The sequence below is a fragment of the Cavia porcellus genome, unplaced genomic scaffold (assembly GCF_034190915.1).
Source record: "Cavia porcellus strain 051 isolate PalLab524CR breed Dunkin Hartley unplaced genomic scaffold, mCavPor4.1 scaffold_9, whole genome shotgun sequence".
In the NCBI taxonomy this organism is placed as follows: domain Eukaryota; kingdom Metazoa; phylum Chordata; class Mammalia; order Rodentia; family Caviidae; genus Cavia; species Cavia porcellus.
Genome location: NW_026947492.1, coordinates 11,219,407 through 11,234,398, shown reverse-complemented (window position 1 = coordinate 11,234,398; position 14,992 = coordinate 11,219,407). Strand labels below are relative to the sequence as shown.

Here is a 14,992-nt window from a genome sequence, read left to right as displayed (position 1 = left end):
CCTGAGGACCCTCCCAGCTCCCACCTCAGGCCCCCTCACCCTCACCCTCACCCTCACCACCAGGCATGTACTCTTTCCAGGGTTCTAGACAGAGACTCAAAAGGCTTGATGATAATTAGCTTAAGAGAAGAGAGGCCAGAGCAGAAATCGCTCACCTCAGCTTAGCAGCGGGAGCTAATAACAGTTGCTCCGGGCAGGGATTTGTGGGAGAAGCAGTTGGCAAGGAGCTTTATGGACCTATGGGGAGAGGAGGGTGGCGAGGCCCTGTGCGATCTGGAAAAGGCCTCAGCTGGAGACCCCGAAACTGAGTCAGCTCTGCTTGCACCAGCCCCGCGCCTTTGTTTGCGGCGCCTCCCTGGTCCGTCCTGCCAGCTTCGTCTCTAGGTGACCGGTGACCGATTCCTCGGCGCATGGCAAGCGGAGGGCCCTCTGCTGGCTACTCGAGGAGGTGCAGCAGTTCACAGAAGCCTCTCCCGTGGCTGGCGTCCCTGTCCAGGGAAGGACATGGCAAGACTAGCCCCCCCGGTGGCAGAGCACCTGCTGATTGCCTTTCCTGAGCTTAGAGATTAGGCAGTCTTTACTGCTGCTGCAATTACTTGAGAGCGGGTCTCACTGCATAGCCCAGGCTGGCATCAAGCCACACCCAGCAACTGGTTTTTGTTCTTTTTGAGCCGGGGTTTCACTCTACAGTTCAAGGTGGCCTTGAAGTCGCTTTTAGCCCAGGCTGGTCTCAAACTCTCCATGACCCTCCTGCCTCAGCCTTGGGCGTGCTGGGATTACAGGTGTGTGCCACAACTTCTGGCCTAACATCTGTTGCTTTTAAAGTTAAAAGAATGTGACAAAACCTTGGAATACTAATAAAGTACAGTCCTCCTCTTCCCTCCTTTGATGGGCCATTTCCTTTGATGAGAAGCGCTGGGTGTGGAGACACACACCCGTAATTCTGGCACTGGGGAGGCTGAGGCAGGAGGATCACAAGTTCAAGGCCTGCATGGGGTATGCAGTGAGCGGCTCTCCAAAGCCAGGGTGCCAATGTTCTCTACCCGAGCCTTTCTCTGTGTTCTCTTAGAGCTTAAAGTCTCACCACACCCTGCGGCTTCCCCGCTTTGCCTTCTCGGTGGACACACGCTCTGGACCCTGATGGCCTCCACTGGCGCTTCTGCCCAAATCTCTCCTTCCTGCCCGTTCTTCCTGTTGAAGCCTCCAGCTTTTCACTCTAGTAGCTTCCAGACTGTGACCCGACTCCAGCTGCCCTGGTGTCTTGCTCCTTGACAAGCCACTCGTGGTGTCACCACGGGTCCACCCTTACGCTTTTGTCCCAGGGGCACTGGTATGAAGTTGCTGCTGCCTGATCTTCAGCAGCTTGGCTTTTTAGGTGGTTTCATGCCATCACAAGAGAAATGAATTTACTCCTCGTGAGTCCTGTCTTCTCACCTTGGAGTCTTTTCTTTGTATAGTTTCTGTGCCCTTCTTTGAAGTTCAGGACCTGCCCCCAAGAAAGCAAGGAAGCTGGGTATGGTGGCACATGTCTGTAATCCCAGCTCTCAGAAGGCTGAGGCAGGAGGATCACCTCAGCTTCAATGCCAGCCTGGGCTATATACTAGATCAAGTCCAGCCTGAACTAGACAGTGAGACCCTGTCTCAAGAAGGAAAGAACACCAGCTTGCAACACCTGGGTTACCTCCCTGCATCCCCTTTAAGAAAAACTAGGAAATAGTTTCTCCTTTTTCTTTAGACACTACATAATTTCATGGATTTTGTTTGAGACAGAACAGTCCTGGCTGGACTTGGACTATTTAATCCAGGATGGTTTCGAACACGCAATCCTCCTGCATCAGCCTCTAGAGTGCTGATTACAGGGGTGCCCACACATCTGGCTCTCATGATTTAATACTGAATTACACATTATGTGAAAAATGGGGATACACAACCTTTTTGGGGTTGTCTTCATTTGGTCTTGGTTAGGAGGAAGTCTCTTCCTGGGAAAAGCCTGTCCTCATCTATTGCCCAGATAATACTGACCACGCTCTTGTCTTTGTGATGTGGGGACTAACCCAGGGCCTCACACATGCTAACCACAGGCAAGCGAGCTGGGCGTGGCGGCACAGGCCTGTAATTCTGAAGTCTTCTGAGCCCCATTGCCCAGCATCTACTCTTTGGGGCTTTTAAATGTACTCCACTAAGTTTCTATCTATCTATGCTGCAGGTCCCTCCAGGGCAGGTTCTAGCTTTATTCATCTTTCCACCCTTAGCATGTGTGCCCAGACCATAGCTGGAACTCAGTAACAGCAGAGCGAAGAGATTTTTCTTTAATATTACCTATAGGCAGGGGATTTAGCTCAGTAGTGTAAGCGCCTGCCTGGCAAGCACAAGGTTGTGAGTTTGATCCCCAGTACCAAAAACAACAAAAAAAACCAAAATAATTTTACCTATAACAGGCATATTTTTTTTTGTTTGTATCAGTCTGGTGTTTTATTTTTAAAGAAGTTTTATTCAGCTCACAGGAACAGTTTTTGTAATAAGAAATAAGGCTGGTCAGGGATATAGTTCAGCGGCATCAGTGCCTGCCTGGCAAGTGCAATGTCCTGAGTTCAATTGCGGTACAAAAGAAAAGGCTGACATGCAACTCAGTGGTAGAGCACTTGTGCAATGAACATAAGGCCTTGGATTTCACTCCCTTCCCCAAGAAAATGGACACCCAGGAACACAATTTCCTAACTTGATCCTGGACCCAGAAGTACTTGGCACTCCCCCCAAGATACCCACTAGTCAGAGCCTTAACCTAGAGGCCCAGGGCACTAACAGGACTGAGAGTGCAGTCGTGGTCAGCATGTGGGCACTGCTCTCGTCCATTCTACAGTGCTGCTACTGTCCACTCAACTCTAAACGCCTAGGGTCTCCGTGCAGCTGGCAGGTGCTCTGAGAAGAAAGGAACAAGTTCTACCAAAAGGAACAGCACGGTGGCTCATGCTTGTGACTCTAGCACTTGGGAGCCTGAGGCAAGATCACTGCATGTTCGAGGCCCGCCTGGGCTACTTAGGAGTTCAAGACCAGCCTGAACTACATAGCGAGACCCTGCCTCAAAAAAACAAATCATAAAAGAAGTCACACCGAAGGGGAACAACACAAACCACCCCAGTCAGTAAAAAGCAAAGAGCCTCGATGTTCAGCTCTTCTCTTGAGCGGCTAGACCCTCATTACCTACATAACTGCCACAAAACTTCAAGAGAAATGAGTAAAAACCCAAGTTGTTTATTACCAAAAAGTCACTCACACACACACACACACTCACACTCACACAGAGTGCCTCCAATGCTGTCCCTGAGGATAACCACAAATCCACAAATGTCCCTGGGCCGTAAGAGGAACCCTTGAGAGAAGTGGCTGCCTAGCTTTCAATGCCTTAACTGGGATCAAGGAAAGGGCCCTGGAAAGCCACCAACCATCCATCATCCTTGGGCCTATGGACTCCTAAAGATGTAACGGGTGTGAGTTGACTAAGGATTTAATTACTGTCCAGAACACTGAGGGGGTTAAAACTGGTAACAAGTACCCCACAAGAGAACACACACATCCAGGATCCCCTCAAAGAACCCACACTCCTCAGGATCCCTACAAAATGCAGTGTGGCTAAAACTCAAGTTCTTAAGAGTCTGCAGAACGATGCAAGCCTGGCCCGCAGAGGACCGCACTGTTCTCAGCACCGTTCCTAAAGGCATTCATTGGCAAAGGCTGCCCGCGGGGGACACTGCTACCTGCCTGGCTCAAGCCCACGGCCTGGGGTTCGAGTGGTCAGGCTCGGTAGCCTTCACGCCATCTGGACCTCGGGCTCCTCGGATACTCCTGGAAGCTTCTCCACCAGGCCCCCTGAGGGTGGCTCTCCTGGGGCTTCAGACAGCACGTAGTAGACGATCTCGCGCTGGCCTTGGGCGTTGGTCTGATTCACCACGTGGATAACAGGGCTGGAGCTGTCCTGAGAGGCGGAGAGGGCTGTCCCCTCAGCGCCCCCGCTCCCGCCTTCTGCCTCTTCCTCCGGTCCTGGCTCCCCCAGCTCTGTTTCTAGAATGATGCCCTGCAGGCTGCCCTCGCTCAGCGCCACTCCCAGGCCCGAGCCCTCTTGTGGCTGCCGCAGCAGCTGCTGCGTCAGCTCCACGCTCTCGTAGCGAACCAGCTGCAGCCGCATGTAGCCATCCTCGTGCTCCTTGTACCTGGAGGGGGAGAGGCGCGAGGGCAGCCAACAAGGGCCGAGGGATGCAAAGAAGGCCCGGACACTGGGGAGCCAAGAGCTGAACGCGAGAGACTGAGCCCCTGGGACTCAGAGTGCTGGGACTAAAGATGAAAAAGGCCTTCACTGGACCTTTGTTGTAAAAGAAAGGGCAAGAGGGAAAGCCCATCACTCAGAGTGGAAGGCTTTAGGCAGAAACCCGAGCCAGAGAAAGAAGTGACTCCACGTGGAAGGCAGGAGCTTTAAAGGGTTTTTGCAAAGGCCGCGGCACTGAGGGTCAGGGCCTAGATGCTAACGCTGGCTGCGGGACTTTCGGTGCAATTAACTGGGTCTGCCACTGTGCCTTGGATTAAGACATTCAGAGAAATCACCTCTGCCCCTCTCAGCTGGCTGCGGTCAGCCTGTCAGGGCTGAGCCCACACAGGGACGGCGACATTAACGCACTACCAATTTCAAGGTTGCTAACTTGCTGAAAGGTACAGGCAGAAGCATGTGTGCTCTGGGGGACGGCGAAGACATACCGGAAACGGGGGTGCCCCGAGGGCCACTTGAACTGGTGCTTCTTACGAAGATGAACGGTGAGGTTGTTGCCGCGCGTGAAGCACTTGTCACACACGTGACATTTGTACCTCGGCTCAGAGTCTCCCTGAAGGGCAGGAGGAAAGAAGTGAGCGGGGCTGCCCACCGCGCCACCTCCACCCCGCCAGCCCTGCCCCGCTGCCCGCCCCCTCTACCTCGTGCACTCTGCGGTAATGGTACTTGATGGAGCAGAGGGTCCGGGCGCTGAAGCTGCAGTTCTCGAAGTCACACCTGTAGGCCGGCCCCTTGCTGTGGGTATCCAGGTGTTTCCGGAGGTCGATCATATTCTTGCAGCTGCCAGGAGAGGCGGAGGGGTTGGAGGCCCAGGGGACCCTGGAACACAGGCTGTTTCCCGGCCCCTGATCCCCTTACCTGTAGTCACAGCAGTCACACTTAAAGGGCCGGTCCTCGCTGTGGCGAAAGCGCATGTGGTTGCGGAGAGAGGAAGGCAGCGGGCACGTCATGTCGCACAGAGGGCACTTATAGTGATTCACTAAGGGGAGCAGAGCGCAGGCTGTCACGTGGGGACGCGGAACCCGGGCGGGGGGGCGGGTGCGACCCTGGGGCGGAGGGCCACTCACCGTGGTTGCGCATGTGGTCCCTCAACAGCCGCTCTGTGGCAAATCTCTTAGAGCAGTGTGAGCACTGGAAGCGCTGTTCTGAGGCAGGGTGGGAGAGGATAAGGGGGACTGGGGGGCAGTGCAGAGGCAAAGACAGGGAAACCAGCCCAGGACGGAGGGAGCCACCCAGGGAGACAAAGGCGAACTACGGACAGGACTTGGAGTTAGGAACCTGAGTTAGAAGGTCGGCTTTACCACTTACGAGCTGTGTGATCTCAGGTAAGTGGTTTAACCTCTCTGAGACTCAGTTTCCTCATCTGCAAAAAGGGGAATAAGAAGCCTACCTCACGGGGCTGCTGGGAGGGTGCCCTGAGATAACTGGTGTGACACACAGGAAGGAGAGTAAGGAGGTCTAGGAGGAGACTGGGAGGTGCCTGAGCCCGCCGGGGCCACAGCCACGCTGCAGGGAGCTCCAGCGGCCACCCTCCCTGGGAACGTGCCCGACCCCACTGCAGGCAGCTCGGCCTATACCCGCTGCTCTCTGAGGGCTTACGGTCCAAGGAGGTCTGGCGCCGGATGTGATCCAAGAACTTAGTGTTGTTGGCAAACATGCCCCCGCAGGTAGGACAGGCCACCACCTTCTCCTGGGTGTGGCTGCGGAGGTGCTCCCGAAGCTTACAGCGGTCCTTGAAGGTGCAGGTACAGCCTGGGAAGAAAGGCCTGCTCAGGCCCCGCTTCCGAACTCCCTAAGCTGGACCTGGGGCCCCCAGTCTCTGCAGCCAGCTCCCCACCTTGTCCTGTGGGGCTGGTCCCATTCCTGGCTACCACAGGCCCTCCACAGTCCCAGGTTTGCTTCCAGAGGCAGCGGAAGGCACAGCCTACCTTTCCAGGCACACAGCACCACGTGGCTGTCCTTGCCGACCGCCTGGTAGTCACAGCACAGGCAGTGCGCGTCCACGTGCCGATAGAACCACTCGGGGTTGTCGAAGGTGCTCTGTGCCGGGCAATGTGGGGTAAGCATGGGGCGGGGAAGGACTCATATCCCTAAGCCAATGGGTTTTGGCTCACTCCCAAATTAAGTTGGTAGAGATGGGAAGAGTCTGAGGAAAGGGGCCACACAGAAATAAAAACACTAGCAGGACTCTTGTGAAATAAATAAGACACCCCAGAAAGCTCAAGGTCCCCTGAGTCGATCCCAGGTTCCTTCCACCCTTGTTTCCGGCATTGCCGCTGACCTCACAATGTTCCCACAGACACAGGAAGTGGTCGGGGATGTCAGGGACGATGTTGCGGCTCTGGAAATCCAGGATGCAGGGGCTGAGGTCGGCCTGGCTCTGCAGGGCCTGCAGCCCCCACTGCTTGAGCTTGGTGTGGTAGCAGTGGAAGTAGACGTGGCGGATGAGGTCAGCGGAGTCATCCAGGGAGCAAAAGCCGCACTCCTGCCACAAGCAGGAGAACTCTTCCTCTGCAGAAAAGGGTTCAAAAGGCAGAGTCACGCTTTGCAAGGCTCGGGTTGCTTTCCCCTGGAGCTATCTACAGCAGGACTCTGACCAAGTCATCAGGAGCTGACTGAGCAAATACCAGCAGATAATCACCTCCGGCTGCACTCGGATGTAACGAGTCCCAGGCCCTGTCCTCAGAGCTTTCAGCCAGAAAAAGAACCTTAATCAAATAATCTCAACTATAAATATGAAACTGAAACTTTTGACCAGTGCCATGCGGTGAGGCACAGGAACATTAAACACAAAGATGGGTGTGGTGGTGCACAACTGTAATCCCACCACTCGGGAGGCTGAGGCAGGAGAATCGCTGAGTTCAAGGCTAACCTGAACTACACAGCACAGAACCTGTCTCAAAACATAACAGAACAAACAGAAGCATTAAACAGAAGTAATGTGATGTGGGCAGAGGTACCCCGGGAAGTGTCCCACATTGAAAGCTCAAGGACGAGTATGATTAAGGAGATAAAGAGTGAGGTCGAGGCAGAGGCAAAGGTGTATGCAGGGCCTGTGCCAGAACTGACAGACAGCAGGGGCAGCCAGGAGAACCTCTGTGCAGGCTCTGCCGGGCCCTCAGGAACACGTGGTCTCCCCGCCTCAGAAACCACCAGGAGTCCTTGCCCTCCTCTTCTGCTTAAAATTTGCATTCTGCAAGCAAGTTCCATCGACTACTTACTGTTTCTGCCTATTTCTCAACGCTCTAGCACCTCTAAGCATCCTATCTTTAATGCTTTACAGGGTTTACTCATGTTGAAAAGTAGGTACCCGCTGGACACGGTGGTGTGCACCTGTGATCCCAGCACTCAGGAGGCTGGGACAGGAGGATCACCACAAGTTCAAGGCCAGCCTGGGCTACACAGTGAGTTCAAGGCCATCTTGAATTATATAGCAAGACATCGTCTTTAAAAAATAAAAAAGATATTTCAGAAAACACAATTATCTCTTAATTTCTCTTTTGTATAAACATTATTTGACTTGGGAGCTATACTTCATGGTCACCTGACTTAAACAGAATTCAAGATGGGGGAAAGAGTTATTTCTGTATTTTCTACAGGATAATCTTTCAAACTATTGCAATCCACTATTGTCTGGTGAAGTTGACTTACTGGACTGAAACCATTTTCGTTTTTCAAATAAAAGAATAAGATAGAACATTTCAGAGACCATTTAATAAGTACTGGTTCAAGAATCCTTTTTTCTTTAACTTTTGTGCAAAGTGTTATGATTTAAAAGGTACTCCTGTTAGTTGAAGTTTAAAAGGGTAAAAGACACTAATACAGAGTAAAACAAACAGGCTGCCAACACCTTATACAGTTCGACCTTTTTTAAAACGTAAGAGCAGCCAGGCATGGTGGTGCATGCTTGTAGTCCCAGCCCTGAGACGCTGAGGCAGGAGGATCACCACAAGTTGCAAGCCTGTCTCTATGACACAGGGTTCCAGGTCAGCCTGAACTACACAGTGAGACTTTGTCTCAAAAAAAACCCCACAAATAAATATGTACACAAAGGCAGTGGAAGGCCAGAAAAATAACGTTTACTAAAGCACTGTCAGTAATCGCTTTTTGGGAACATAGAGCATTTGCCTACTGTGAAGAAAGGTCCTGGGTTTGCCCAACATAACAATCAATCAATCCATCAAAGTAACTGTCTCCCTTGATGGCAAGATGGAGAACATTTCTTATATCTTTGTTGAATGAATTTTCTATAAATGAGCTTACAATGTTTTTATAAACCAAACAGCAAAAGTAGGATGATTAACTTCTATTCTCCCAGGCTGCCTCCTCCCTGTGGGAAAAGCAGGCTCAGATCGCCCCCTGCTCTCGCCCGCACCCCACTCCCTCACCAAGCGGGTTGTCCTCGTCCTCCTCTCCCTCCTCCTCCCCGGGGCTGTGCAGGTGCTGCTGCAGGTGCTGAGTGACGTGCTCGCAGAACTCCTCCATGGCGGAGCACACGAAGGAGCAGGACCCCCACTCGCACTGGAGCCCCAGGTTCTCCTTCCGGGGAACTTTACCAGGAGGCGACATGGCCTTCACCCTAGAGGAACAGGAAGAAATTCATCGCTGCCAGGGTTCCACCCAAAGTGAGCAGGCAGCCTGCCAGAAACCCGCAAGTGTTTCCCCAGTGACCCACGAGAAACCCTGCGCCGTTTTCGGTGAGGATGCAGCAGCAGCTCCGCACACACCTGGAAGCTGTCTGGAGGTCCTGGGGAGGAAGCACGAAAACTGGGCATGCGCCAAACACTGATCCAAACACTAACAGGTACCTTGCCCTGAAGCTTCAGGGCAGCCTGCCAAGAAGCCGTTGCTACGGCAGGCAGGACACTGCTCAAGTTCAAACAGATGACTGCAGAGGGGCTAGAGTTCAAATCCAGGCTCCACTGTCCCACCACCTACTCCTGGTAGCTGTGTGACCTTGGCCAAAACGAAGATCAGAAAACTTTGTTATGAATTTTACACAATGTCCGGCACATTAAACATTTTATTTGTATTATATCATTTAATTGGTGACACCTATGAGTAAACAGCTTTTTTTTTCTTTCGGGTTTTTGTTTGATATGGGGTCTTGTTACGGGGTCCAGGCTGGCCTTAAACTCATTACAGAGCCCAGGCTAGCCTTGAACTTGCAGTGATCCTCCTGCCTCTGAGTGCCACTGAGTAGACACTATATTTAACTTCATTTATAAAAAATGACCAAGAAAAAAAAAAGATCCAGAGCAGATTTGTCCAAGGCCACACCCTAACAGTAGGGTAAAGTCTAGTCAGGCTGATTTCTTTCTACTCAATGCAGCCAACCGACGAGCCCACAAGCTCCCCACTTCTTACTAGATCTTGTCCCAAATCCCCTGCGAGATTTTTAAAGTGTCACACAATCTGTCTTTGCCTGTTGACTCCACCACCCCCTTAACACCATGTTAAAATGTAGAATCCAAATCAAGGATGATGGTGTACATCTGTAACTGCAGCATGCTAAAAGGCTGAGGGAGGAGCCTGGGGAACTTAGTGAGAATTGTCTCAAAGAAAAAAAAGCTGGAGCTATACCTCAGTGCAAAGGCCCTGGGTTCAATTCCATTACGGCCAAAACAACTTTTAAAAGAAAACAGATTCCATTCCAATGTGACAGGCCCGCTTGTCTTGTTACAATGCACCTTGGTGTCTGTCTATACAGTGGTAGATGTGCGTGGACACGTAATAAATATTTGTTGAAGAAAAACTAAAACAAAATGGAAGATTTGGCCAAAATTGTAGAAGACACTAAAGAGCCTTGACTCTGTCCGGGGCCGTTTTCTGACTGCGGATTCCCACTGATTCCTGCTTACCTCCCATGGGGGCCCTGAGGAAGGGGACACGCCAGTGCTCCCTGTGGGTAGCTCTCCCTCAGCCCCACAGGAAGACAGATGGGAACTCAGAAAAGGGCCTTCTAAATAGTGGGAAGAACAAAACAAAATATAAAACATATAAGATCCCGGATGGCTCCAAGTACGGACTTCTGAACTAACCATTCCTCCTAAACCTACACAGCCTTTTTTCCTGAGAATCCAGTCAGCCTGGTCCCAGATGAGCACAGGCTTGCTGTGCTGTTCAGGAGCTTTATTAAAAGAAAACACTGATTACTTTTATAATGTTGAGGTAGCAAAACATGAGAAAGCCTTCCAGATGTAAAATCTCCCTTTTCAGACTCTCTGTTACCTACAGTATGGAATGCAAGGCCTCCTAAACTGGCCGCAGTTTACCTCTCTGAGACATGGCGAAGGAAACTAACCCATGGCAAAGGCCTACAGCATGTCAAGTCTTGAGGTAAGCCCTCTCCACCTTTCATTTGAAATGAGTGTCCTCCAATTCAAATGCAAAGATCAAGTAATGGTTGATATGCTGTGTCAACTTGAGCAGCTTAATTAAGTTACTGCGCAGTTCTGTATCCTAGTGGGGAGAAGATATGCCCTTATTTGCTCTAGGATGTTGTTCACTGCGTCAACCTGAAAACTTTTTTCACTTTTTTTATTTTTAGTCAGTACCAGGAATCGAGCTCACAACCCCATGCTTGCAAAGCAGGCGCTTATGCCGCTCAGCTAAATCCCCAACCCCGACCTGAAGAGTTCAAGTTTAGTGACTTAACAGGTGCCCAGGGTCCTCACTCTGTAAATATCCTGAGCCTGTGCAAGGAGGAGGATATGGAGATGGTGAGTGCTACACCCACCCAGGAGCAGTAGCCTGCTTACAACATAAGGGAGGGAAGAGGCTTGCTTGCTCCTCTCCTTTTTCTCCTGCTTACTGTCTTCTGCTGCCTTGAACTATTGTCCCTGTGCCATGCTACTCTGCCTTGGAGCCAGTTGACTATGGACTAAAACCTTCACTAACCGTGAGCTAAATAAACCTTTCCTCCCTTAATTTTGGGCATCAGGTATTTTGTCTTAGCAACAAGAGAAAAGTAACCAAGACAGATCATGATCTTTCCCCATATGTTGCTGCTTCATTCCTCATATATCTATTCTCTCTTCTTTTTTGATTCAATCATTCTGTCCCTAAATCTACTACATTCTCCTAAGAGTTTACTCATCCTGCAAGCCTGAATGGTTCTTCTTTGGTGAACCTTTCCCAATTCATCCAAATACGATTCATCTCCTGCCCACAGTACTCCATACACATCTTAATTATAGTATGTATACTTAATTACAGTACCTGAAATCTTGTAGTATAATGCAGTGCAACATCTGTCTCCCCTAGACAAGCAGTTGCTCAGGGCAGGGAGTGTCACATATTCCTTTCCTAATCTCAATGTCAGCACAGTTTTGTATTCTCTAGATCAGTGACAGCAAACATACGGCATGTATGCCATAGCCGGCTGTTTGTTATCACTGACAACTCTAGAAGGTTCCCTCTCACTGCCCTAGATGCTCAGTAAATATTGGGACACGATCACATTTCAGGAAGTCAAACTGTCTCACCCTGCAGTGATTGCCATCTTTTGTCCATAGCTGGCATAATGGACAGACAACATAAAACCTCCGAACTACTTTTACGCAGTTGTAGCCGCTCACAGTCCTTTTAATGGTTATAACTTAGTTTACCTAACTGGGCTGTAAGCTGCTTCTGAGCAGAAACCAACCATGTAGTTCCTCTGTGTCCATATACTATGTTTCTTAGGTAATGGCAATTGAATTCAAGACCTTATGCTTGCCAGGCAGGCGCTGTGCCACTGAGCTACATTTCCGGCCTCCATACACTATGCTAAGCAGAGCACTGAGCACAAATATTCTGAACACATACCTGGTTTAGGCTGATGGTGCTACCCAGCAGGGAGACTGGCCAGCAATCTAATGACCTGAACAAGTGAAACTCCCTGATGTCTTCTTTCACTGTCCCTTTGTCTTCTTTAATTTTTCTGTGTTCTGGTTTTACCCTGGGAAGACAAAGGACAAAGTAACACACAGTCATCACTGTATCCTCTGTAGGCAAGGAATACAACAGAATGAGTATATGGGAAAGGAAACTGAGCCAGCCGTCAGAGAGGTGACTTCAAGTTTCCTGTCTCAATTGATTTGCCCTCACTACTAAGTTTCTCTTAAATGCCAAGCACTATTCTGGTATTTTACAAGAATATAAACTCATCAATACAACAACCTTATGGGGTAGGTACTGTTATTATTCCATTTTAAGGATTAGGAGATGGATCTAGGCACGTTACATAATTTATGCACTGTCACACAGTTGGGAAGTAATGGAAACAAGTTAAAGCTAAGAACTTTGGCTCAATTTTTCTAGCCTGTCTAACCCCTCCAGTTCAAGCCCCTCCATACAGCTCTCATTCCAATATATACTATACCCAGAACATGTTGTACGAACTCACTATTTTGTAGCTTTCTCCAATTAAGCTGTAAGTTCCTCAGAACCCTGGCCTGTGCCCCACTCAATTCTTTGTAGGGCAAGTGCACACCTACTAAGAAGCTCTTGCAGCGTCTTGCTTGTTTTGTGGCTTTGGTGATGAAACCCAGGTCCCTGAGTGTGCAGTACACACACTCTACCACTGAGCTACATGCCCAGCTCTCCTGCCATGTTTTAAGGAAATCTATAAATTACTATTTTTATGGGTTGACTCTCATGTACATTAGCATGCATGATTCTTCTTTTCTTTTACTCCTTGAAATAAAATAGATTTGGGACAGGAAAAAACTACTTTATTTTGGACACATCACTTGCATTCTCTGAACCTCTTTCCTTAAAGGTAAAATAGAATACTAACATAACCATGGGTGTTGGATTCTACTGATCTGGTTACAAAGTTCCGACACTGGCTGAGGCAAGAGGATTGCTGCAAGTTCAAAGCCAGCCTGGGCTACAAAGTGAGCTCAAGCCCAGCCTGGGCTACAAAATGAGCTCAAACCCAGCCTGAACTGCATAGTGAGACCTGTCTCAAAACAAAACAAAATTCCAACATTTACAACTACATGGTCTTAGGCAAGTTAGTCAAGCTTTAGCTTCCTATGCAACAGGAAGATAATTATACACATCAGTGAATTAAGAAATCAAGCATCCCGGTGCAAGAGATACATGAATGGAATCCCAGCACTCAGGAGGCTGAGACTAAAGACTAAGGCTGGAGACTGGCGAGTTCAAAACCAGCCCAGACTACATATCAAGGCTGGATCTCAAAACAAAAGAATTAGCTATTAGATATTAAGATGGTTAGCTTTACACATCACTAGAACTCAGCAAGTGTCATATATAAATATCCTTCCTGCTGAAGGTGCGATGCTCAAGCACCGATACTGCAAAAGAGCCAACAAAAACAACCCAAGAGACTTTATGAGAAGTCAAAGAAAGAAGCAATCAGCAAACACGTGTGTGTATGTATATACCACATACTGGTACCCAGCACACATCGGTATCGCAAGACAGAATGAATCCTGAATGGCATTCAAGGAAAGGATGGGAACCACGTCTTAACGCCTAAGGACTCCCAATTTAGAAGAAGGGGTAGCACTCTGACGTGTGAAGACAGCGACCAAAACAATGCACCCGACAAGGGAGATAGAGATGGACAGAAACCCTGTGGGCAGCTGAAACCGGGAAAGCTCGCCTCAGCAGAGGTGAGGCGCGGGCCAAGCCTCGAGGACAGTAGAATTCGGAGGGACGGAAAGAGACCTTCCGGAAGGCAAAACCTCTCCTTTGAAGCTCTGCGGACTTCCGGGACTCCTTCCCCCGGAGGCGCGGCAGTGCTCGAGTCTCGGCGGCACCGAAGCCCCTCGAGAAGCGGGAGCTTCGAGTCGGGGTGAGAGGAACGGGATACCCCAGTGCAGCGTGGCCGAGCTGCAACAGGAGCCCTCGGCGAGGCGGCTCGCGAGAGCCTCGCCTCTGTAACTCCCGACGAGCGCACCCTAGCCGCAGATCCCGCCGAGCACGGAGCCCCAACTCACCGAGCGTCAGCTCCAGGGCTCTCCAGCTCTCCACCCACCTCAGTCTATCCACCCCGAGGGCGCTTGAGCGACGGCCAGCGACAGCCAATCACTGTCCTGTGGTCAACTGGCAGCCAATGGGCAGTGTGCCTGGCGGAACCCGTGCGCACCAAAACACGGAAGGGGCGGGAACGGCGGGTGGGGTTGAGCGATTGCTGCTGGAGTGAGGGGCGACCGGATGCGGGAAAAGGTATCGGCGGGCTGCCCGGCGGGTGTGCTAGCGCCGAACCTGGGGGCCTGAATGTACCAACTGCGCAGACTCGGCGCGCGCGGCCTAATGGGCATGCGCAGAGCTCCGGCGGGGGCGCCCTGTGGGGGTCTCCTCCTTTGCTGGCTCCGGTTAGCTCGCCGCGTGGGCGGCGCGCAGCAGACGGTGTGGGAGGCTCTCTGCCCGGCACTGCTGCCAGGCTCTGCCCTAATTGGGAGCTTTACATCCACTCTTTATCCTCTTAGTCTTCTTTTAAAAACTGGTATTGCTGTTCCCCACAAGTCTCTGCCTAGATCGTTTCCAGGCTTCTTGAACACCCTCGTCATCCGTCCAGTCTTTTACTTCAGAAACCTGGTACATAGTAATCTCTGATTCCTCCGTCACCCGTCATAATCCACTGCCAAGTTCTGTGCAGTCCATCTTTTATTCATCGTATCTGAAATTCATCCGCCTTTATCTTCACCTCCCCCA

General features: G+C 50.6%; 1 protein-coding gene across 3 annotated transcripts; it reads right to left on the bottom strand.

The window, feature by feature from the left end:
- Positions 1-2,443: 2,443 nt before the first annotated feature.
- Hinfp (histone H4 transcription factor) lies at positions 2,444-14,495 on the bottom strand. 3 transcript variants are annotated; one of them, XM_003472649.5, is made up of 11 exons: positions 14,275-14,495; positions 12,128-12,260; positions 8,707-8,897; positions 6,600-6,829; positions 6,247-6,358; positions 5,918-6,070; positions 5,386-5,463; positions 5,177-5,297; positions 4,960-5,098; positions 4,747-4,871; positions 2,444-4,208 (listed from the first exon to the last, which is right to left on the bottom strand). In XM_003472649.5, the coding sequence occupies exons 3-11, from the start codon at positions 8,885-8,887 to the stop codon at positions 3,809-3,811; spliced, it is 1,539 nt and encodes a 512-aa protein (XP_003472697.1). In that variant the 5' UTR covers positions 8,888-8,897; positions 12,128-12,260; positions 14,275-14,495; the 3' UTR covers positions 2,444-3,808. The 3 variants fall into 3 exon arrangements, with proteins under 3 accessions (XP_003472697.1, XP_013011087.1, XP_023421968.1); XM_013155633.3 differs by lacking the exon at positions 14,275-14,495 and adding an exon at positions 14,003-14,249; XM_023566200.2 differs by lacking the exons at positions 6,247-6,358; positions 6,600-6,829; positions 8,707-8,897; positions 12,128-12,260; positions 14,275-14,495 and adding an exon at positions 5,627-5,681 and having other exon boundaries at positions 5,918-6,022.
- Positions 14,496-14,992: the final 497 nt, after the last annotated feature.

Bases quoted from the DNA above. Each gene is read 5' to 3' on its own strand.
- Hinfp (XM_003472649.5), bottom strand. From the start codon at position 8,887: ATGTCGCCTCCTGGTAAAGTTCCCCGGAAGGAGAACCTGGGGCTCCAG. The intron at 5,298-5,385 runs GTGAGTGGCCCT...TGCTCCCCTTAG, and splicing joins GGACCACATGCGCAACCACG to TGAATCACTATAAGTGCCCT. The intron at 4,872-4,959 runs GTAGAGGGGGCG...CCTGCCCTTCAG, and splicing joins ATTACCGCAGAGTGCACGAG to GGAGACTCTGAGCCGAGGTA.